Source organism: Macaca fascicularis, chromosome X (genome assembly GCF_037993035.2).
Source record: "Macaca fascicularis isolate 582-1 chromosome X, T2T-MFA8v1.1".
Lineage (NCBI taxonomy): Eukaryota > Metazoa > Chordata > Mammalia > Primates > Cercopithecidae > Macaca > Macaca fascicularis.
The window spans coordinates 157,699,453-157,725,647 of record NC_088395.1 but is presented as its reverse complement, the minus strand read 5'-3'; the positions used below and the strand labels follow the sequence as shown (position 1 = coordinate 157,725,647).

The following is a 26,195-nucleotide window of genomic DNA, read 5'->3' as shown; positions in this document are numbered from 1 at the left end:
AGAATAAATTCACGTCATCTGCAGCAACATGGATGGAACTGGAGGACATTATGTTAAGTGAAATAAGCCAGGTACAGAAAGACAAATATCACATGTTCTCACTCATATGTGAAAGTTAAAAATGTTGATCTCACGGAGGTGCAGAGTAGAATGGTGGTTACCAGAGGCTAGGAAGGGAAGGTGGGAGAGGTGGATGAAGAGAAGTTGATTATTTGGTACAAAAATACAGTTAAACATTAGGAACAAGTTCTAGTGCTCAAGTAGGAAAATTAGAGTTAAAACAATTTACTGTATATTTTAAAATAGCTGGAAGAATTGTAATGCTCCCAACACAAAGAAAAAACAAATATTTGAAGTGATGGGTATCCTGATTACCCTGACTTGATCATTACACACTGTATACATGTATCCAAATATGTACCTGTATCCAAAACTATGTACAACATAATATATAGAGTGTATATATATACTATATATAGTATATATATAAAATATGAAAACCATCAATTGGCACTATACTATTATACTATATATAGTATATGTATATATATATACACATTTACACACATATAGTATATATAATATATACAACTATAATATATCAAAAATAAAATTCTAAGAAACAGATTAACATCCAGAATATCTTAAAGTAAAATAAAGTTTAAAAAACAATAATAAAAAGGAAGCTGAGCTGGGTGTGGTGGCTCGCATCTGTAATTCCAGCTACTCAGGAGGCTGACGTGGGAGAGCTGCCTGAGGCTTGAGACCAGCCTGGGCAACAAAGCAAAAACCACAACTCTTTTAAAAAAAAAGGTGGATGGGATTTCTCAACTGATTGGCTGAGAGGCTGAGAGGGACAGAAGAGAGATGAGATTCTTGGAAAATATCTTTCAAGGCTGAAGTAAGGCCTGGGAACAATTGCTATTTGCCCAGAACTGTGCTGAATACCATGCATATAAACAAGGTCAGAGAGCCACAGTCCTGATCGATAAAGAATTTACAATATTAATGATAAGAAAAAGGTACATATACTTGCAACTTCTAGAAACCAAAAATATACTGTGGTTCATCAGTACCCTTTATGAGTAATGTAAGTACATAGATGAGTTGAGAGAAAGAGAGAGAACACCCTACAAGTTGTTGTTTTCATCATTTGGAATAAAAATTATATATGTATTTTTAGTCCATTGAAAACTGTTCAATTTGTCCTTCTTTCACTATGCATTGTATGTCTCTTCCTATATGAAAGCAGACGTTCATTAGACCAAAAAAAAAAAAAAAAACCACACACACGAACGCGCACGTACACACACACACACACACACACACACACCCCCCACACCCCTTTAAACTCAGGACTGGAAGAGACAAACCTTACAGGTTCTCACATCCTCTCACCCTCTCCAAGCAGAAATCTTCTCTGCTGTTCCTGGAAAAGGAGCTGCCAAGCATTGGCTCTAACCTTTCCATTGAAGGAGAGAGGACTTGCTATTTCAAGAGGTGACCTAATCTGTCTGAGAAGGGCTAATAGTGCCAGACTGCTTCCTTGATCCTCTGGAACCACATCTTCCACTTTATGATCCTTCAACTATTTGGATAAAGCTGTCCCTGTCCCTTCCCATTCTTCCCTTCTCAGTGTCTTCAGCAACTGATTAAGATGTCTTCCAGCCCCTTCCTCATCCTGGTCTCCATCTTTTGGATACACTCCAGGTTGTTGATACATGGCACCCAGAAATAAGCCTAATACACTAGCACATGCAGAGGCAGATGACACACATTCATTGCTGGTTATTTTGGTGATTTTTTAAAAGTCATACTTAAAAATTTAATTACAAGTTAATTCAAAAGAGAAGATAAACCTGTCAACAGCAAAAGAGAACCACAACTTTTTGGCATAATAAGGGCATAAATCAGGCCACAGCAGATTTTCACAGAAATTTCCTTTTAAATAGCTCAGAGAATTTTCACAGTAGTCTGCAAATCCCTGCAAGGCAAGACCATTTCAACATGGAGAAACTGAGACTCAGTAATTTGCCAAGGCCACACTGCTGATACTAAACTCAAACAATTGTGTTCTAGCCCTTAATTCTTTTCATCCTTTTGACACGGAGTCACTCGTCTTAGGCTTGGTGATGAATGCACACAATTCCATGTAACTGACCATAAACTCACTAGCTTGGCTCCTAATCCTGATTTTAATAATCCTGTCTAACATAAAAGATGATTGTTCAAATCATGGTTATGTAAACACATTTCGGGGTAGAGGAACTACACAGTAGTTAATCCAATCATTTTGATTTGGCTTTGGACTGTACATTGGTACTGACGTTTCAAGGTTGGGTATATCTAACGACTCTGAAATGCATGTTCTAACCTAATAAAAATTCCACTGGGAAAACCTAGCTTGTGGTGCAGGAAGAGGGTTGGTATGGGTAGGCCAGAAGGTTGTCTTCCCTCTAGATGGTTAGTATGCTCTCACAGGTGATTAAAATCAGGGCTTTTAAAAATACCACCTTTTCTTAGTAGCTAAGCTTCCTATTTGGCTCAAACTTTTCCTCAAGTACAGAGTGTCCATGGGATTTCAAATTAAGAAGAGCACAGGGATTTGGTCTTACGTAGAGAACCTCCAATCTCCCAATTTGTGAGGGTCCACTGAGTTCTCAGCTGCATCTGAAAATCCAGTACAACAGAAATAGTGACATAGTTTTGAAAAAGTAACAAACTTACTTTCTGCAAAGTGAAACTGGTCACAAGAGTGAAAATTTGGGCTTTGCAAGGTTAGCTGTCTAGACAAACATGTGAAGCGAGTGAAGCGAGACTTTCAGAAGTACCTGAGCACTTGTGCCAGCAGCCCCCAGGTCCACTGAGTCCTCTGGATCCATCAGGCCTGCCTGGTCTAACAGGTCCACTGGGTTCTCTGGGTCCTGCTGGTCCATTGGGCCCTCCTGGTCCACTGAGTCCTCCTGGTCCACTGAGAACTCCAGGTCCACTGGGTCTGCCCTGTACAATGGATTCACCTCAGGCTCAACTTGAAAGTCCTGCAAGGATAAGGCTGAGGAAGAAAGCACAGGGGAGTTCATGACTTAAAAAGCAAAAGTACTGATGTTATCAAAAAGACTGTACGAGGGTCATTTTAGTCCATGTTAAGGATGAGATGTGCCAGGTGCCAGGAATCATTCAGAATATTGTTTTTAAAATCTGTTCATATTTGAAAATGAAGAAAAGAGAGAGAGTGTTTGAAATTACCACTGCCTATCCTCCAGCTTAAGCTAGTGCCTAAACCCACTGCATTTATTAGTGTCATTTCATTCATTATAAAATTATTTTGGCTCTACTTTTGGAGATTTAGTACCATCCAACTGATAAAACCAAATAAAATCTAGTCATAAATCACTTCTGAACAATTGGATTGCCCAGAATGTGGGACCTTGGGAGTGCTCAAAGTGCTCTGGGAGGTGTTATGACATGACTTGGCTTCAACAGCCCTGAAAAGGACAGTGGAGAACATTATTTGAATAATGCAAAATGGTACAGTTGTTTTTGAAAACCCTTTGTCAGTTTCTAATAAAGTTAAACACATACTTCCCAAATGACCCAGCAGTCCCACAACCAGGACTTGAAAACGTATATTCATACAACACTAAAACTTCTATGCAAATGTTTAATGTAGCTTTATTCATGATCAAAAAACACTTGGAAACAACCCAGATGTTCTTTTACAGGTGAATGAAGTGTTAAAACTTGATAAATTCATAAGATGTAGTACTACTCAGCAATAAAAGGGAATTAACCATTGATTCATGCAAACATGGATGAATCCTAAATGCATTTTGCTAAGTGAAAGGGGCTAGACCAAAAAGGCAAGATGTCATATGATTCCTCTTACATGACATTCTGGAAAAGGGAAACCTGCAGAGGTGAAATACAGATCAATGGTTGTCAGGGGATGCGAGACAAAGGTTGAGTACAAAGAGGGAGCACAAAGGAATTTTGGGGGTGATGGAACTATTCTGTTTGGTACTATGGTGATGGATACATGACTCTTAACATTTGTCAAAATCCATAGAACTGTATATATCAAAGAGTGAATTTTACTGTATATAAATTTGAAAATAAATTGATCAGGAGGTAGGAAAACCTAGGTGAATATGCAGACTGTAACAAATGAATCTAATTCTATTACAAATAAATGACATATCCACAGTGATGGGGGTGAGAAATAAAGAAGCTAACGTAGGAACTTTGGAAAACAGAGGTTTGCCTGGATACTGCAAAGCTAAAGACCAAAAAAAAAAAAAAAAATGCACACACAAATTAATTCCACATGGTAAATTTGTTCCTTAAGGGGTACAGGTTAGCAATTGTGAAACTACTTTTTATGAATGTTTATGTATTGGAAAAATCAATAAATATACTATATATAATGAGAGACAGATTTATCACTGTCAGAGATACAAATTACAAATAAGCAGACAGAAAAGGCTAGAATGAACCCTATGATACTGGGCTGGAGTAGGAAATATCAGTGAACTCCTGCTGCTGTTGTTGGTTGTTACACGCTGAAATAAATACAGATGGTTGTATATGGTTGCACAGGTTAGTATGAACAGACATCTTTCTTAGCTGTGTCTACTGAGAGGGTTTAGAAGTAGTGACATACCTGTAACAGTGAGTACAACTAGCACCCAGATCTTCGTTTCTAAATACCACTTTCCAAATAAAGGACCTAAATAAGGCTCCTTAAAGAAGGGGTTGATTTCAATGACAACATGTAATAACGGAAATAAGGAAGTGAAGGGGGAAAAAAAAGATGCAGACATGATAAAAGGACAAGGGAGCCAACCTAAAAGAGCCCCATGAGCCAAAGCTGGAGCAATTTTTTTTTTAATGATGGTATTGGATTACAAACCAAATAATAAAAAAATGCCCATGAATACATCCTGATGTAAATGAATCTATGAATAAATGAATGAAAGAGAGACAAGGAACAACTCTTTCTTACAGCAAGATTGCAGCTAATAAATACACAAAAAATAAAGGATATAAAAAAATGGCATTAGAAGTAATTGCTACAGGCCAATTCCACTGATGATGCTACAATGTGAAGGAGAGTTTAAGGAGAAACAGGAAACATTTGCATGTTCTCAATGTAGCTCCCCTCAAATATTTGGTAAGTACAAAGGGGAAAACAGTATCACCTTAACCAAGCAATCAAGTTAACACCACCAGCAATAAAATATACCATCATGTATATTCTGATATGATGCACTAAGGAGGGCACATCACATCTGTGGTATTCTTTCCCAAAATGCAAGACCTCAATCTCATCTTGAAAAATCATCAGACGAGTCCAAATTGAGGGACATTCTGTCAAATACCTGGCCCATATCCTTCAAAAGTATCAGATGATAAAAAAAAGAAAAGCAAGACTAAGACACTGTCAAAGACTAGAAGAAACTAAAAACACATATTATTTAAATTCAATGAAAGATACTGGATTAGTTATTAGAACAGAAAAACAATTTTCTGGGAAAACTGAGTAAAGGCTGAAGCTCACTTAAAAGTATTGTATCAATGTTAACTTTTTAGTTTTGACAGTTGTACTGTGGTTATGTAAAATGTTACGTTAGGGGAAGCTAAATGAAGGTTATCCTAAATGGTATATTTCCCTTATTTTTCTATTTTTTTTCTTTGTGCTATTTTTGCAAATCTTCTTTAAGTCCAAAATTATTTCAAGATTAAAAGTTTGGAAAAGAGAAACATCTGGATTAGGCAGAATGAACCACTCTGTCACTTCCTATCTGCTCTTTGCAGCCTGGGGTTGCATATCTTACCAGGCTATGGTCATGAGCAAATTGTCCTTCAATCATAGCATGAGTTTGGGATGACCATTGAAAATATTTTGGAAAATTCTGGTTTCTGGACACTTCCAGTGTTTAGACCGTTGGCTAAATTCGTCTGCTTAACTCTTTTTCCACTAAAAGCCATTTTCCAAATCAGTTTAGCATTTTTTTTTTCTTTTTCTTTTTTGAGACGGAGTCTTGCTCTGTCGTCCAGGCTGGAGTGCAGTGGCGCCATCTCGGCTCACTGCAACTTCCGCCTCCTGGGTTCCAGCCATTCTCCTGCCCCAGCCTCCCGAATAGCTGGGACTACAGGTGCCCGCTACCACGCCTGGCTAATTTTTTGTATTTTTAGTAGAGATGGGGTTTCATCATGGTAGCCAAGATGGTCTTGATCTCCCGACCTCGTGATCCGACGACCTCGGCCTCCCAAAGTGCTGGGATTACAGGCATAAGCCACCGCACCCAGCCCAGTTTAGCATCTTTTAATTTTCTGATTCCAAGTAAACAAAGCTACTAAATTATCTATAAGTGATAGTGAGAAACCTAGGAGTTACTTGACTTCTACCATATCAGCCATAAGCTGCTAGTCATCTCAGTATGCTCATTTTGTTGAAATAGTCATCTGTGGAAGGTTATAAGGATTTCTCCATCATTGGCTTAACAGTAGTAAACACAAATAATTCTCTATAGCAAAGTTACAATGGTAGGTCCAGATAAATAGGTTTAAAGCAATCAATCTCTTATAAATTTTAGAAATCACAATTATGAGTTCATGGAGTTTGACCTCTCCTGCCAAAAATCAATTGTTTTGGAAGGAATTTTTTAAACACAGCTTTGAGATTGACAGCAACAATGGAAAAGTTGTTAACTAAGAGTTTTAAAAGTGGAGATACTAACACTGGATTTAAAAACTGAAAAAAGTGAAATAAAAATTAAAATAGAGCTTACTACTTCTATATAAGATTTCACATACCAATTATTTATGATCAGATTAATTAGGAGATACGATTTACATTATGCATACACCATTTTCTTAAGTTTTGTACTTTTTAAACAATTACAGTTATGAAAGGTCTTTAATATTGAAACTCATGAAAGAAATATCACTGTTTTTGAGAGACTCTCACTTTCCCCCTTTATTGCCATGAAAACTCAATAACAAGAGGTTTCTTTGGAATCCAAATACTGTGTGATAGCAGAATAGACTACATGAGTATAAAAAGATAAAACGCTATTCCTTCAAGGACTGAGATCCAGTGCCAATTTTAGAAGATTAAAATTAAATAGGAGAAAAGACCATTTCCAAGCACTTGAACCTGTGATGAAATACTCATTTTTATTATTCTCAAATCATCATCTCAAATATTTACAGAAGATGAAGAAAGCTGGAATTCACTCTGTGATTTCACACTATTATAGAGCATTATATTCATTTGAAAAACTGTAACTACGCTGTTGGTCACTATTTTTCTTCTAATAGTCCCTATCCAAATGCATAAATGTACCTACCTGGAGATTCAGGAATAGTATACAGGGAAACTGTGCTGGAGCAATAAGTTGAATCAGAATCTACAAACATTACATGAACATTTTCTTGTGGTCCATACTGCTCAACCTCTGCAATATCGATTTGGTCCTGTAAATGTCCAAAAGAGAAAGATAGGATATCGCATTTTGGAGTTAGAAAGAATAGGAAACACAGGCAGAATACAAACTTTGATGCATTTCACATCACAATTTCTAACACTGCTGCAATCAACTGAAAACCTAACAAAAAATCGTCATCAAATACCTCTTTAAAAATATTGCTGGAAGATAACAAGCAGAGATTATAGATGCCACAAGGTATACACTGACAAACTTAAGAAGAGAAACACAGTATACATAATACTAAAAATAAAGGCATCAAAAATGTTTATAGATCAAAAGGCATGGCAAAAACAATTCTGCCTTTCAGTGGTGTCAGTAGGATGCTGTTATGATAGTAGCCAAGGATGGTAGTCACCTCATCTCCCATTCCTCATTATTAGACCCAAACACACTGGCTCACAGAGAAATGGGACAGCAGTGGGAGACCTGCACCACCATTGATAAGGCCATTTTCCCAGAGTTCCTGCACTTGCATCCTAAGCTTAGAGAAAGAAAAGGCCAACCGGGGGCTGTTTAACAACTATGTCTTTAGGCAGATTAAAGTTGAAAGTATTATTAGCAAAAGTACTTTTAGCAGAGAGGTGAAAAGGCCTCTAAGAGCTTCTAGTGCAATGTTCTCATTGGATAGTGTCAAAGAGGGCAAGGCCATACAGACAGACAGGAGCAGAGTGAGAGACAGAATCCACTGACTCCAAACCCAATGCTCTTTTTCCTAAGTCTGGCTACCTTTAAGCCATTTGTTGCTGTAAACTATATACGTATTTCTATTGAGTGATCCTGTCCTATTTCCTGAACAACTGGATCCTTTTTGAATAGTCTGTGGATCACTGTCCATTGAAATTTTTTTTTTTTTTTTTTTTTTTTTTTTTTGAGATGGAGTCTGGCTCCGTCGCCCAGGCTGGAGTGCAGTGGCCGGATCTCAGCTCACTGCAAGCTCCACCTCCCAGGTTTACGCCATTCTCCTGCCTCAGCCTCCCCGAGTAGCTGGGACTACAGGCACCCGCCACGTCGCCCGGCTAGTTTTTTGTATTTTTTTTAGTAGAGACGGGGTTTCAACGTGTTAGCCAGGATGGTCTTGATCTCCTGACCTTGTGATCCACCCATCTTGGCCTCCCAAAGTGCTGGGATTACAGGCTTGAGCCACCGCGCCCGGCCCTGAAATTTAAGTACCTTGTTTAGCAGTGAAATATTTTACATCCCTGACAAAATATTTTTTTTTTTTTTGCTTTTGTTCTGGACTGGCTTAAGACACAGACCCATGGTGATTTTTCTACAAGGAATCTGTTTGTTGGATCACATCCCAGTATTTCAACTTCAGGAAATTGTGCAACCTCACTGTTCAAGTGACTATGTTTTATACTCCCTAAAATAAGTGATATGTTGCCAGGGATGTGACAATCTTTTCATTATTTACGATGATATTATGGTGAATCGGTATTCATTAAGAGGAGATATGACCTGTCTCTTTCCTCTTCCTTCTGTTCTTCTTCATAGCCATCTATCGATTTAATCACTAACTCTTTGCTTTCTGGATTATTTTCAATAGAAATTTATATTCTCAAATGTTAATTAAGATGTCCACTTTTGGGCATTCATATGTTTGGGCTTATCAATATAAATGCAGTGAGCTTAAATTAACTTAAATGACAGCATTATGTGCAGTAATGGTAATTGGCCTGGAAAAAAATAAAGCCAAGAAACTACTTTGGAAGCAAAAAGATACCAGCTTAAAATGCAATTAGGACTAAGGTGAAAAAGCATGCATGGAGATAGGAAGACAATCAACATGCTTTTACAGTTTTGAGTGGAGTTTTTGATTCACCTTTATTCCGTAATTGTCTCCACAATTAGTATGCTAAAGGATTTGAAAAGAGAGGCATGGGTTTTGAGGCTGGACATAAAGTAGGCTTCAAATGCAAACTCCATACCTGATAACGGTTATGTAAACTGCAAATATGTAGGGGGAGAGGGGGAAGAGGGCATTCAAGAAGTTTGTCCCCAAATCTTTGCATTTTCCCTGTGGTGGCTTATTGTTAAAGTGCTCTGACTAATTTTTAGGAGATCCTTGCATTTTACTTTTTTGGAGGTGGTGGGCGAAAGGCCATAGGGCTTCCAATCAAGACAGCAGATTGGAGAGACATGGGGAAAATGCTAGATAAAATAGAGCAGAATTTTTTTTAAAAAAATACACTGAGTTTAGAAATCCTCTCTGGACCTCATCTCTTATTTACCTGCCACCCCACTTATGTGATTTCCTTTATAGCAAAACTTCTCAAAAGGATTTTTTTATATACAATGTCTCCAATTCCACCATCTTCTCTTAAACCTACTGTGATCAGACATTATCTCCTTGAACCCCACCATACTCCACCAAAACTTTTGTCAAGTTTAGCAACGATCTACAGGTCCTAACTCTAATGGTCACTTCTCAATTGTCCACCTATCTAATCTATCAGCAGTATTTGACATTGTTCATCATTCCTTCTTCCTGTAAATACTTTATTCACTTTGCGTACCTCCTACCTCACTAGTTACTTGTCAGTCTCTTTTGCTAATTCCTCCTTTTTCTCCCCTAATTTCTTAACTTTGGGTGTACTTCAAGGCTCAGTCCTTGGTCCTTGTTGCTATCTACCTTAGTGACCATCTTCCAGGCTTACAGCTTTAAGACCATCCATACTGATGATTCCCAAATTCAAATTTCCAGTCCAGTATTACATCTCCAGTTGGATGACTAATGGGCATCTCAGTCATAAACATTTTCAAAACTAAGTCCCTGATATTACTCTTCCCCTCAAAGAAAACACCATTGGCTAGGCACAGTGGCTCATGCCTATAACCCCAACACTTTGGGAGGCTGAGGTGGGAGGACTGCTTGAGCCCAGAAGTTTGAGACCAGCCTGGGCAATATAGTGAGACCTTGTCTCTACAAAAAATTTAAAATTAGCTGAGTGTGGCAGTGTGTGCCTGTAGTCCCAGCTACTTGGGAGGCTGAAGTGGGAGGATCATTTAAGCCTGGAAAGCAGAAGTTGCAGTGAGCTGACCATACCACTGCATTCCAGTCTGGGCAACAGAGTGAGAGACCCTGTCTCAAAAGAAAAGAAAAAAGAAAAGAAAAGAAAGAAGAAAGAGAGAGGAAGGAAAGAGAGAGAGAGGAAGGAAAGAGAGAGGAAGGAAGGAAAGAGAGAGGAAAGAAGGAAGGAAGGAAGGAAGGAAGGAAGGAAGGAAGGAAGGAAGGAAGGAAGGAAGGAAGGAAGGAGAAGGAAGAAGAAGGAGGAGGAGGAAGGGAGAGAGGGAGGGAGGAAGGAAGGAGGAAGAAGGAAGAAGGAAGGAAGGAAGAAAGAAAGAAGGAAAGAAGGAAAGAAAGAAAGAAAGAAAGAAAGAAAGAAAACATCCCTAAGCTTGTGAATTCTTCCCATAATTTTTTCCATCTTAGTTAATGCAACATTATCCCATCAGTTGCTCATGTCAAGTACCTTAAAATCATCCCTAACTCCTCTCTTTTTCCACACCCCTCATCAAATGCCAACAAATTCAAGGGCTCTTCCTTCAAAATATTTTCAGAAGGCCGGGCACGGTGGCTCATGCCTGTAATCCCAGCACTTTGGGAGGCCGAAGCAGGTGGATCACCTGAGGTCAGAAGTTCAAGACCAGCCTGGCCAACACAGTGAAACCCCGTCTCTACTAATAATACAAAAATTAGCCAGGTGTGGTGGCGGGTGCCTGTAATCCAGCTACTTGGGAGGCTAAGGCAGGAGAATTGCTTGAACCTGGGAGGCGGAGGTTGCAGTGAGCCGAGATGGCGCCACTGCACTCCAGCCTGAGTGACAAGGGCAAAACTTTGTCTCAAAATACATATATATATATACACACACACACACACACATACACATATATATGTGTATATATGTATTATATGTATATGTGTGTATATACACACATATATATACACACACATACACATATATGCACACATATATACACACACACACACATATATACACATACATATATATTTTCAGAATCTGACCACTTCTCACAACTTCTACGGTTACCACCCTGCTTCAAGCCATTATCATCTCTCGTTTGGACTGCTGAGAGAGCCTCCTAACTGGACTCCTTAACTTCCATTCCTGCCCTTCCTTCCACTGTCTATTCTCAACACTGTGACTCTTTTAATAAACAAGTCAGGTCATGCCATTCTTCTGCTCAAAACTCTCTAATCATTCTCCTTTTCACTCAGAGTTAAAGCCAAAATCTATACAATGGCTTACAAAGCCTTACTCAACCTGACCTCCATTACATCTATGACTTCATCAATACCTACTCTCAGCTTTGCTCACTCTGCTCCAGCTGCTCTGACCTTCTTGTTATTCCTCTAAACACTGGGCATGCTTCCACCTCAAAATCCTGCAGAAGTTTTTCCTCTTCTTGAAATAGTCTCCCTGACCACAGATGTCTTCATGGCTAGCTTTCTCCCCTTTTTTAAGTCATTGCTTATATTTAATACTGTACTCCCCCACCTCTTGCATTCCTAAACCTCCTCATCTTGCTCTATCTTTTCAATAAGTCTTGTCACCTTCTTTTTTTTTTTGAGACTGAGTCTCACTCTGTCGCCCACACTGGAATGCAGTGACACGATCTTAGCTCACTGCAACCTCCGCCTCCCGGGTTCAAGCAATTCTCCTGCCTCAGCCTCCTGAGTAGCTGGGACTACAGGCGCGCGTCACCACTGGCTACTTTTTGTATTTTTTAGTAGATATGGGGTTTCACCATATTGGTCAGGCTGGTCTCAAACTCCTGACCTCATGATCTGCCTGCCTCGGCCTCCCAAAGTGCTGGGATTACAGGCACGAGCCACTGTGCCCGGCCTAAGTCTTGTCACCTTCTAATCAATGATTTCTTTATTTAATATTTTCATCTCGTTATTGTCTGTTTCTCACTGTTGGAATGTAAGTTCCTCTAGAGCAACAATTTTTCACTGTTTTGTAAACTAATGAATCCACCCTCCAATTTAAAACAGTATCTGGTATCTGGTAGGTGTTCAATAAATAGTTGTTCAATAAATCAGTAAATGAAGGAATCAGAAATGGCCTTTAAAAATAAACACATTTAACATGTTCGAATATATAAAGAACAAAAGGGAAACCATGCAACGAATAGGACAATATGACAAAATAGTTTTAAAAGTAGATGCCTCACTGGGCAGTAAGAGACATAGATACTGAGATCAGACAGATCTGGGTTTGAATCCTGGCTCTGACATTTACTGTGTGACTTTGGGCAACTTATTTAATAGCAAGACTCTGATATTTGCCATCTGTAAAACTGGAATGATAATGCCTCATAGGTCTGTTGTGGGAGTTAAGCACCCAGCAAAATGCACAAATAGGAAGCTCTCAAGACACTTTAGCTTTCAGTGTTATTATTCTTCTTCAGGGTTGACCTTCTTTGACTACTTTTTAGAATCTTAAATACGTATCTGTTGAATGAATAAATGACTAAATGCCTACCATATAGTAGGTTTTAAAATCAATGCAAGATGCTCTCATGATTATTCCCTAAACCAGGTTTGTCCTGGCCTCTCATTTGCACATAATCAGCTCTAGCAGACTGTTTCTGTGTTGTCTGCTGGTATCCTACCCAGCCCTTGGTTCATGCTCAGAGACAGCTGCTTCTGAAGATGCCACCCCACCTGCCACCTCCTGCAACAATGGATTTGGATGCAAAAGCAATCTGATAATGCACAAGCGCCAATTCTGCCAAACATGCCTGTTTAGTGTAACATGGCTAAGGAGCAACCTATCTCTAGGGATGGATGGCAGAATGTGAGTGGCTACTAACATAAGTCACCTACACTCATCATTAAAAGAAGTATTTGGGACAAAGTCAATTGAAAAGGAGATCCAAACCATATCACTAGAGTTAATTTTTCTCCACACCTGATGCAAGACATTTCTGTGTACTCTCACTTAATGTCTTGTGTGTTATGAGGATTTCCAGTATGGCTGGTAGGAACAGGAACTATTACCAACCCTTTGTGAGTACTGGCATTGTTCTCTGTAATCCTCTGGAATGGTTTTCCCCTAGCCCCACTTCAAGTAGCTTCCTCAAGTTAATACGCCAATCAATATGCTGCTGAATACTAGAGGAGGCCCCTCACAGATCTCTAGCATTCTTTCTCCATGCAGCTCTCTCTTCTCTAGGACTCTGCTAGCAAACTTAGTCTCCCTATACTCTCACCTCAATGTCAACTCAGGCAGTCCACTGGGCTCCATATGTGTTCTCCCTCTCTGAAATGTGGCCTAGAAACTTGCTATGTAGTAAGCTCTGGTAACTGTGGAGCTCCTCTCATTGATTTCCAATTGCTCAAGAATCTGTGGCCTTTGCTGCCTGCTGGCCATTATCATGAAAACTGTTATGTCATATATTTTGTCTGTTTTATTTTTGCCCGTTTCAGGTAGGCAAGTTAACCTGGCCCCCTCACTCCATCTTGGCTGGAAGCAGAAGTCTCACAATTCCATGAAATATTATACAGTTTTAAAAAATGATCAATGTGACTGTAGAAAAAAATGGAACTTAGGGATAAGTGGAAGCCAAGGGTATGCCGTAGAATGTAAGCTATATTATTCATTGTAACTACATGCAAAATATATACGTTGGTGGACTAAGACTGAATGGGAATAAGCAAAATTAAACAGCAGCTGTGCCACAGCAGTGGGGTTATGTATTTCTTTTTTTTTTTAACCCACTTTTCTCTAAATATTATAATTACTTAGGCATTATATATTTTGTAAAATGAGAATATTTTAATCCAGCTTTCTTCCACACATACTAAGTTTAAGGACTTTGGATTCTTCACACACAGTACACTATAAACCCTGGATAAATACTTATTTACTGACGGGCTGATGAAGCAAGCCTGACAGCTGTGTAGATGTTACACTGATTGCTGGAGCTATACGGTTGGCTTGGCCCCTTTTCCTAGCATACCTGTAATTAGTTTGTGTGTAAAGAGAACATTGCTCTGTCTAAATTAGCATTCTTCTACCTAATTTCCTCTTTGTTTCATACTTCTTTGAACAGAATATTAGGTTAAGCAGAGGTACTTATTCAGAATGGAGAAAGTTTTATTTACATAGACATACTTTGTTAAATGATCAATTCTTGGAAAATTCAATGCAAAATCAGCACTTCACGTTTAAAATATGTGCTCATGGCATCTCCATGTTACAGGAGAACTTAAGTACTGAAAGGACCTGCTATTTGCACTGATCCCAGTACAAATTCATTCAGGCAAAACACATGGAGGCCTGAAAACCAAAGTTAGAGTCTATGCATGCAGCCTGTTTATACTGCTCTTGAAATCCCTTTACCAAATATTTGAAGAGTTCTATAAAAATAACAGACTGCTTTAACACAGAGTACTCATTTGTGCATCTAATATTTATGACTGCCTACTATGTGTAACAAGCCTTGTTCAAAGTTGACCAACAAGACAGCCAATGGTCTCTCCTCTCACAGAGGTTTCATTCTATTACAGGAGTAAAATAAATATCCCGATAAGATTACTTTGAGCATTATTATATGCCTACGAGGTAGCCTGGTAGAGATTATTATTATTACTTCCATTTTACAGATGAGGAAACTGAGGCTGAGGTAAAATAACTTTCCCCAGGCCATGTAACTGGTTAAGGACAGAATCAGGAATCAAACCCTTGTCTTCTGATGTCTCAGCCATGTTTTCTCTCTGTAGCACTGTTACCACTGTGGTGATCCAGCCTATCAGCTGTGGTACATGCACCCATGGAGTGGCATGTAAGGCGAGGAACCACCCTCTCACTTTTTAACGTGGGAAATGCCTTCTGAGATACCTCTTCTGTTCTTCTCTACCTCTCTCTCTCCTTGCAGTTTGATTTTATTTCCCAGACGAGAGTTTCATCAGATCACTGAGGGCAGACCCAGGTTTTAAATTTATATTAATGTATATCTCTTAAGGATTCTTTCTAGTAATATCTGGTTAATGAATAAACGGATGATACATTCATTGTCTTAGAGGACGGATGCAGACAACCTAGGCTAATTAGGCACTGGGTTCTGGCCTTCATGGCTTTTTTTTTTTTTTTGAGACGGAGTCTCGCTATGTCACCCAGGCTGGAGTGCAGTGGCACAATCTCGGCTCACTGCAAGCTCCGCCTCCCGGGTTCACGCCATTCTTCCTCCCTCAGCCTCCCAAGCAGCTGGGACTACAGGCGCCCGCCACCACGCCCCGCTAATTTTTTGTATTTTTAGTAGAAATGGGGTTTCACTGAGTTAGCCAGGATGGTCTTGATCTCCTGACCTTGTGATCCGCCCGCCTCGGCCTCCCAAAGTGCTGGGATTACAGGCGTGAGCCACTGCACCCAGCCACCTTCATGGCTTTCTATACCATGCAGGTCAGTAAACTTTCATTATGAAATGTACTCACAAGGCAAAGGACCCTGAACAACATCTGGGATAGAGTTTAGCTTAATTCTTTTTCAAGCACTACAGGGACCATTCCAAGTCTGGCAGTTACTGGCTCCTAATAAGAAATGTCTACAAGATGGCAACTGTGGAACACTGCTCATGTGTCACGTCCATCTGACATACTTCTTGGTAACACACATTAACTAAATAATCAACATCACACGGTAAGGGTCCAAGATTGTAGTCTGTGGTCCTCAATGTACATACATCTGAGATAGCAGCAGCAGCAGCGGCAGCAGCGGCAGCAGCAGCAGCAGCAGCAGCAGCAGGTTCAACATACACGACTTCCATGCTAGTATGTCCTCTTTGACCTTGAGAGCTACTATAAATAGGTAAAAAGAGAGATGGTAAGCATATCTCACTTGCCATTTAAATCAAAATTTTTATCATACAATAAAAAGGTTCAAATAAAAACTATTTGTTTTATTTTCCCTACTACAGAACATCATTAACATCATTAATCTTTGAGGTATCATTTTTCCCACAAAGTTGTTCTGCACATCTACACAAAAAAAAAATCATCTGGACCCTCATTAGAATGAAGTTTGCTGCAGGTCTCAATGCCTTTTTAACAGTGGGGAGCAAACCAGTATTTTTAAAGCCAAGGTGTATGAGTAAATATTCTTTTTCGATTTTTAAACCAACTGCAATTACAAAAAAAATGCCTTTAGGCCCAATTTAATTTTGTTTCTTGTAATTAGAGAAACTCTCCATTCTCGGGGCTCATTAACAATTCATTTCTATCAAAATTAGAATTTCGATGAAGGTGAGATGCAGCTTCATGGCACACTAGAGTCTAAATACTAGCTTACTTTTCACCAATTAAGTATGGGGGGGAGAAAATATGAATGAATGAGAATCTTATTTTTAATACTGATAATAGTGTTTCAAGCCTTAAAAATTTCGTAACTGAGATTCTGTTATTGAAATGTATTTTGTTTTCAAGAGTTTTTCTTTTGAAAAGCCCCTATTACTCCACAAAATGAGAAATTAAAGTCTGATAATAAATATTATAAAAAACAAGACCTCAGAGCAGCAAGACAGTGGCAAAATGGTATCTATAAAACTTTCGAAGCATATTCAGAGACACGTAATTAAGAGAAAACCTGGGTTATTTCACATGGTTTCAAAAAGTGAATTCTGAGCCAATGGAGAGAAATTTTCCATTCTGTATTTCAGAGGACCCTGACAAAAATCTATTTTATTTATAGCATTTATTTCTAACACCAAAAAATTAAGAGTTTGAAAAAATTTATTTTGGATATCAAAAATATGTAATATTTAGGAAGTATTTACACAGCATAAAACAACTAGTTAATAAGTTAAGTCAGGCATTTGTGTGTATAATTGGACTATATCGAATATAGAATGTTTAAAATATATAAAAAGTATATATTTAATTAAATATATTTATTAATATTTATGTTAATATTAATTAAAATAAATATGAAATATGTAAAATATAGAATACTTCTTACTGATTTTTCAGTGTCATGAAACAAACATAAATGGAGTCACTTGTAAATCTGCCAACATATTATTTAAAAACAAAATTCCTATATTATTATATATTTTTAAAATAATTTTTCGATCTCCGACTAAATTTATAAGCCAAGTTATTTCTTGTATTATCTGCCTTGCAGACCATGTCGTATTCCTTGGCTTCAACTATGGGTGACTCCCACAGCTCTACCTCAAGACCTCTTCCCAAGCTGTAGACCCACATATCCAACTGCCTTCAGCACATGCATGTGGATATCTAACTTCAATTCAACATGGTATAGACTCCTGTTCCCCCTCCAGTGTCTCCTACTTGGTGAACAGTGCCACCCTCCACCCAGTCACTCAAGACTGAAATCTACAAGTCATCCTAGACTCTTCCCTCTTTCTCAACTCTCTTCTACCTTATACAAATGTTTCTTATTACTTTCTATCTACTTTTTCTACGGGGTGAATTTCTTCAAGGCAATGAACATGCTTTAAACTTCTTGTATCCCAGGCACTTCACACAATGGAGAGCAATTACTATGTGCTTAATGGATATTTGCTAAGTAAAAAAAGAAATAAACAGATACAACTTAGCAGTCAATTCAATCAAAATGTTTCACATCCTTCATCCCAATCTGCTTGGATTGACAAAATTATTTTAATGGACAAGCTGGAGCTTCTATTTGTTCCTTAAAAGCAATCTAATACCTTTATATTGGCTTCTAAATAGTGCATAATTTTATATCTGAGATAAACAATATATGAATGTATTGCTTGCTGCATTGTCCAATATGGCAGTCACTAGGCACATGTGGCTAAATCAAAATTTAAGTTAATTTAAATTAAATGCAATTTAAAATGTAGTCTTCAGTCACAGTAGCCACATTTCAAGTGCTCCATAGCTAGCAGTTACTGTGTTGGATGAAGCAGATTATAGGCCACTGCAATCATCACAGAAAGTTCTACTGGATAGTGCTGTATTAAAGGATGCAGTAAGTTTTTCTGGACAAAACTCTTTGACAGCAATATATTGTGAAGCAAGTATGTTTTGTTTCAAATCCACTGACTTAAATATCACGAATATAAATAAAAGTGAATATTTTCCAAATTATTCAGTGAATTTACATTTTTTGCCTCTCCATAAGTCAATATAAATGGCAAATATTTGATGTAGAATATAAAAGTCACAGGCACTCTGGGAGGCCAAGGTGGAAGGATCACTTGAGCCCAGGAGTTTGAGACCAGCCAGGACAATACCGTGAGATTCCATCTCTAGAAAAAATAAAAAATAAGTCAGATGTGGCGGTGCATGCCAGTGGTCATAGCTATTCAGGACGCTGAAGCGGGAGGATCGCTTGAGCTGGGGAGGTCAAGGCTGCAGTGAGCTGTGATCACGCCAACGCACTCCAGCCTAGACGACACGGCGAGACCCGAAAACAAAACAAAACACCTCACAATTAAAAGCCACAGAGAAGCACTTACAATTTTAAAGAAAAACATTAGGGAATATTTCATACCTAACTAGTTTGTGCATGTAAATAATGAGTTCAGGCTCAGGATATGGGATATAACATGTAACAGAGGGTTTGCAGCCATATCCACTGCTGGCCTTTGGGTAGGAACAGATACAAGCACAACTTTCTTTTTTCCAAATTGTATCACTTAATTTTTAAAAAGAAGGAGAAAGATCAAAGAACACTTTGCCAGTTGTAGTTACATAAAAGAACACCTAATTCTACAAAGACGAGTACCTCTGTTTCATCATGTAAAATCTCAAAATGTTACTCTTAAATTGAGCCCTTCATGTTTCTTCTCTCTCTTCATTTTAAATATTTTACCGAGATTTGATATCCATTGGTAAAGTGCTTAACACTGCTGAATTGCTTTAATGCAAGGTTGTTCTTGGCTTAAAATATCATCTACTTCTACTTGCTGTATAAATGAAACTGTAAATATGAAAAAGATGTCAAAGGAATGCTGTCCTTTCATACGCCAATGGAGTACAAACTAAGGTGTGTTTTGAACAGTTGTGGCAGAGTCAGGAAACTGATGACAGTAAAAATATAATCCTAAATGTCTCTCCCTATTTAATTTACAGCTGAGATTATATAATCTGAAGTGATGGAAGGAAAGAAAACCAGATTTCCCTTCTTGGTTGCAGGTTATGAACAAAGTTTAAGAAGCTAATTTTTAAGGCTACTCTAACCAAGGCTAGTCTACAGGCTCTCAGAGGAAGCTCACTACCATGCCCTGTCTGAAATGTAAAATCTTGAGTCCAGGATCAGGTATCAACTTTTCCTTCAAATCCAACTGCATCTCAGCCGTCCCTGATAACTAGATACTAGCAGCTCCAAAGCCTACCTCTCCTCAAGAGTCATTATGTTCTTAGAAGAGGATTCCTGTTAAGTGGCTCCCTAGGAATCAAGCCTGAAACAGCCTCTCTTTGCCCTAGCCCCCTACTATTTTATTCAGTATTCTAGGCATGCCATGGAAGGTGAACAGAAGCTGGGGTCACACACCCTCAATATTGGTCAATTATACCTAAATAAAGCTAGAAAAAAATATTTTTCTCAACTCCACATGCAAAAAGTGAAAACAAAATTCTGAAAAATTAAAAAAAAGAAAAAGTACATTGTAATCTGTAGAGTCTCCGTAAGTGTGGTCAGCTCAAATGCCCTCATTAGCCATTCTTTCATTGACCACCGTACATCTCTAAGTTTCTATTCCACTTAACTATATGATTTGAGAGGTATGATACTGTAATTTGCTTTACAATTATTCTTTTGTAATTTTAATTCTCTCTCCTAGAAAATGTCTTCCTGCAAGATGAGTTCTGCATGCGCTATCATTTCTCTATTCCTTTGGAGCCAAGAAGCAGGTGCTCTAGTGTTAAGATGAGCAGAATAGGGATCAAGAGCCTGGGTTTTGTGACTTGAAACTGCACTGAGAGACTTGGGAACGTTGCTATTGCTATAGATCACCTAGATCAATATCCTCCTTTGAGGGGGAGAAGAGAAGTGTGTTCTGTGGCTACAAGGCTCTGCATACAATGTATACTTGTAAATATCCTCTGAATCAATGTACAAATCTTGATCCTTCCGAATACAAAATAACTACACTGCCTTCTAAATATTTGACAGGTCCTTCTCTTTCAATATAGCAACTTTTACTAACTAAATAATTGGAGATAGTCATCTTAATAGATTTACATTATTTGAAGATGAATTTAGTTCATTTTAGGAACCTTAACTAAAGGCAGATAGTCAATGGATGTAATTTTGATTGGTTCAGAATATCAGTAACTTGAAGTGAATGTTTCATCATCACCCTCAATAATCTCAAGGTAATTGCTAACTAACCATATTGCCTACCCACAACCAATCTCATCTCTGACTGACAGAAAAGACACTATCATTTACCAAGTTCCTACCATGGGGTCTGTATCTTTTACATATTACCTTTCTGAGTCCTACAATAACTCAATGACATATGTTCTGTTATCGTCTCCACTTTATAGATGAGGAAAATAAAGCTTTATAACGTGAATAACATATAAGTTCACAACTAGTAAATGACAAAGCCAGAATATGAACCCAGTCTGCTAACTCCTTATACCAGTAAGGGCAATAGTTGTGTCACCATTAGGGAGTAGTAAAATAATCTCTAGTTTTGTTTAATCCCAGCCAGAAATGCCTTGATTTTGTCATGCCACACATCCAATATGCCCTAATTTGTTAATTTTTACTTTTATTTTTTATTTTGATTTTTGTGTGTACATAGTAGGTGTATATATTTATGGGGTACATGAAATGTTTTGATACAGGCATGTGATGCCTTCATTTGTCTCTATTACCAAAATGTGTATGTCTTTGAAATCGATAGGCCCATATGTTAAGATCAGTTCCATCACTTTATATTCACACCACAAGTTAACCCACTAACATCCTCCACAGAATGAACTGCAGATAACTATGAGCTACTATCAACTTTGCCAGGTAGTTTGTGCACACTATTGTTTCCAGAAAGGATGCAATCTTGACCCACTCCTGGCTCCTTCTTAGTTTTGCCTCTGGAAAGCCACTGCTTTTCAGTATGGAAGCATACCAACTTCCCAAGTCAATCTACTAATATTAAATTTTCCAAAAGCCAACTTGCCAGGAGACAAATGGACTGAATGAACATGAATCAAAGCATCAATTTGTCAAATTATCCAAATATATTGATTTACCAAAAACCTGTTTCTTTAAGCTATTCATAAAATTTTAAGTGTGCTGAGTTGGCAGAGTTTAAGACTATTGTAGGAAGGAAGGATTTCAGAGTCCTGAGGGCTTCAGACACCTGCTGAGTTCCTCATCTCCTTCTCTCATGGACTCATTTCCTCCCAACCCAACTTCAGGGGTTGGTAGCCCAAGCTGTGCTGGTTGCTGGTTCTCCTTTGTTTCTTCCCCCCATCGCAAGTTCCCTTCTCTTGTCCCCTGCTCAATTCAGCTGCAGCAGTAAGGGACCTGGGGTACAGACAAATGGAACCTTCCTTAAAATGTTAACAGAAAAATTGGCCAAGTACAATATATCCTAAGTATCTTCAAAAACTGTTAAAATATTTCAATCCACTCTAAGTCATTAAGCTTTGTCAGAGTTCACAGATACAAGTTTGGGGAAAATGGTAAATTTGGCAAATGAGTCATTTGATGATATTGTTGATAAAATCTGAAAACATGCTAAATCATTGAAAAATTAGAAAATGAATTCTTTAAAAATGTATTATTAAATTAGCATAAACTAAAAACATTCATATGAAGTCCTGAAATTCTGTTTTTATTCATAAGAATGGCAAACCATTCTGCGACTTTTAACTTTTTACAAATTAAACATTCCTTAAAATGTTGAAAATAATAATATATCCATTGACTATAATCAAGAATGTAGTCATTGCATGTAATCAAGAATAATATATTGATATGAACAGATACTTAGTATACTGAATAGATAAGGGTTTTGTCCAAACTATGGCCTGTGAGCCAAAATCAGCAGCAGCCTGTTTTTTACAACGTAAGAATGGATTTGGAAATTTGAAAAAACACGAGCAGGTGATTGGTTTCTTTCTCTCCAATGGAATCAGAGGCAATGGACAACTTACAGCCAGAGAAGCCCATTGCATTCTCACTTGGGAGAGATCTTAATGGACCTGAAGCTGCTCAAGATCATGGTTTCTTGCTAACAAAGGGACAACAAATCCCATCGTTTACCATCTTAGCATATGAATGTTTTAGGAAACTCTTCCTGAGTGACTGCTTCCAGAAATTTTCTTTTGGCTTAAGAAATTAACTTTTAGTCACAAAAAGTTCTGTCTTTTTTTGATGTGAGGGAAAAGTATGATATTTCATTCAGATATTCTGAATGGAAGGAGTGTGCTATTTGAATTTACCAGTTCTCTCCAACAGAGTAATTTATTACTCCAGGGCCTAAAAGGATGGAAAAGGAAAATGTCTGGTATACGTGTGTGTGTGTGTGTGTGTGTGTGTGTGTGTACACGTGTGTACACGCCTATGGTGTGTATTAGGATTGAGAGATAGGCAGAAAGTGAAACAAGATGACTCAGAAAATAATGCACCCTTCTCCTCTCCAATTCCCTACCCTGAGCATCACACCCCTTACTGCTCCCTGGCCACAGCATGAAGAGGACTGACTTTCATGAGACAATGAGTTAGGGTCTATATGCATCTTTCCATTTCAGCCTTCCTGTCTTCCTGTACGAGACACAGATATGGATTCTTGTGGCTTTCAAAATCATATTCTTTGAGTGGGTTAACATATATATATATATCTGATATATCTGAAGCTGATAACATGACTAAATCTACACCATACAGATTAATTCAGATAATTTTACATATCAGAAAATGAAGATTTAAAACAAAATGTTGAATTTCAACTATTTAGAACATGAGGTCCCTTTTATCTGGCAGGTAATTACTTTTATGGCATAGCTAAGAAAATTCAATTCTTCTTTTAGCTGTATGGTAAAGACTTGCTTTAAATAACTACTAATACACAACTAAAAAGAAGCCAAATGGTGTGACTCTGATACATTTAGGTGTTTTACAAAGGATGAAGTCAAAATGGGAAAATTTCCACTAAAATCATACTCCATCCATTTCATAGAAACCATCACTCTCTAAAGGGCCATTTTGAATTCCTCTAATGTGCTTTTTTGGTTACACCAGTTTTTCACAAACACATCAAAAGAGGAAAAACACCGAACGGCACTTGGTGGTATTTCCTCACCAGAATTAAAAAAAAAAATTAGTAACGCACAATATTCATTACACTTAAAAAGTAAATACGATCATAAACATGGTAGAAATCTTAGTCTCATATACCCTGAAGAGCAAGTAATCTACGGTAAGAGTTGCCCTAATGTCAAATAATAAAGACAAGACAGAAAAGTGAACACTAAGTCAACAAAAACTCTATTGCTCTAAAATTAACTTAAAAAGTTTCAAGGTTTTGTCATCTCAAAAAGAATATTGCTGATATTGGCTTCCTCTGAGCAGTGTAGAAATATTAAGTAAACATGAAAGCAACTTTAGAATCTGATTAGTGTTCTGTGGTCCGCCCCCTGCCCCTTTTCAAACGTAGAGAAGGCAATGTATAGCTTTGGTTGGTGAGTCACTGGAAAATGCCTGGATGCCAGTTGCTAACACTAAAGACATTCATGGGCAGAATGAATGTCAAGGCTACACAGTTCGCCATCATATATTTGTGGAAAATTCATTCCAGGAGAAATTCATAAATCAGACACAAGACTATACTAAGACCAGAACTGTGTGGTTAAGATATAAAGAAAGTTTGCTCTGTTCCCACTAACTAATAAGTCCTTAAGGCCAAGCCTTCCAGCTGAGGACAGGATGTTCTATAGGGATGTATCTCTCACTCAAAGAGGACAGGGTTTTTGAACGACTAGAACTGACAGCTCAGATATAATTTCTACAGTTTGTAAGGTACTACATTGATTTTTATATTTCATTATTTTCATATTTGGATCCATTATCAAATATTTTTCCAGTCTAAAAACTATTTTATGAATTAATGTTTGTCACTATTCCGTTAAAATCATTTGCTTTCACTTCAATGAATCAAGACACACACAAACACACACACATTTTTACATCATAAAACAGGGCAGGTCCAACTTCTTTTTAATACAGCCAGCAACTTTAGAGTGCCTGGACTAGGTCCATATGTTCATGCTAAGGTTTTGCCAAACAGCCCATGTTTTATTTGGCATCTGAGTCTTCCTACTTTTGTAACCCACTCAGTCATCCCTCTAAGGTAACATGGTGTATGGTCTTTCTGTCACTTTTATAAGACTATTGTTGAGCCAGTTGGGGAAATAAAGCAACAGAGACCAGTCAAGTCCCAGCACATGTTAAAAGAAAACGTTTTATGTCTTTGCTACTTATTAAAAAGCTAATGGCCTATGTGTTGGCTGTGCAAATATGAGATATGATTTGAAGTTTGGCCTTGTTTTCTTTTTTGTTCTGAAAATCAGTTGTTAGTTTCCAATGGCAAGATGGACCCATGGATAAACACATGACTGTATTCTAGAAATCAGAAAATGAGTTAACTGAATAAAATGAGCTGGTCTGTGTACTGAAGGAGACACAAGCTGAATGCAATTTGGATCCCACCCTTAGCAAGCTTTTGATTTTCTAGGAGAAGAGCTAAGTCAGTCTCTGTGATCTTAAGGCAAAGTGGAGAGTGTCAGTAGGAGAGTAGAAAGCAGGGAGGAAGAGCTCTTCCGAACTGGGTACCAGGAGGAACTTCTCAGAGAGGGAAGATGGAACTGTTTCTTGAGGGGTGAGAAGGATTCAAGTATACAAAATACAGAGGGGAAAAACATTTTAGTCCATGTAGAAATAGTGAAGAACTTAAATGGCATTTATGCAGAATGGTGTAGCTTCTTGTAATATTGTAGTTTCTCATTTAGTTGTACATCTCAGCACTAGGCAGCAAGTTTTATGAGGATAGGCACAGTAGTGGGCACTGCAAACACAGTTTCATGGATCTTACAGTTTCATGGGAAATCCAGACAATGAATGATTAGTTTAGAGATAACTATAAAGTTAAAAATTATAATAAGTATGATTAAGGAAAAGGGCAGAATGCCAGAGGAGAGAATAAAAAATGAACTTAGGGGAACGAGTATAAGCCAACTATTGAACAACATAATGGAAAAATATTTCAGGTTGAGGACACAAACATGTGCAAAGACTCTATGTTGGAAAAGAGTGTTGAGAACTCACAGAAAAGAGAAGCCAGGGAGGCTGAAGTCTGACAGACAAAAAGGAATATAACACAAAATGAGGTTTCAGAAATAAGTAGGCATGAGAGCAGTATGCTTTACAGACCATACAAAAGGAGTTCGGATTTTATTCTAAGTGCAATGGGAAAAGCACTGAAAGTTTTTGAGCAGGACAGTAACAAGATCATATTTCAACAAATGATATTGGAACAACTGGACATCCATATACCAAAAACAATGAACTCTGACCTAAATTTCATACCTTGTAAAAATATTAACTCAAAGTAGATCATAGATACAAACTTAAAATCCAGAATGATAAAACTTTTGGGAAAAAAAAACTAAAAATGTTTATGTGGCCTTGGTTTGGTAATGAATTCTTAAGACATGGCACCAAAAGCAAT

The 26,195-nt window shown here is 37.9% G+C and overlaps 1 protein-coding gene across 1 annotated transcript in view; it reads right to left on the bottom strand.

Annotated features, from left to right (window-relative positions):
• The window catches only part of PASD1 (PAS domain containing repressor 1), a 92,536-nt gene that overhangs the window by 6,471 nt on the left and 59,870 nt on the right, over positions 1-26,195 (bottom strand). Inside the window, exons 10-13 of the mRNA XM_074029431.1 lie at positions 16,206-16,320; positions 7,353-7,479; positions 2,832-3,052; positions 1,033-1,041 (exon numbers count right to left, since the gene is read on the bottom strand). Of these exons, the coding sequence (XP_073885532.1) occupies positions 1,033-1,041; positions 2,832-3,052; positions 7,353-7,479; positions 16,206-16,320 (472 nt within the window). The remainder of the gene's footprint in view (positions 1-1,032; positions 1,042-2,831; positions 3,053-7,352; positions 7,480-16,205; positions 16,321-26,195) is intronic.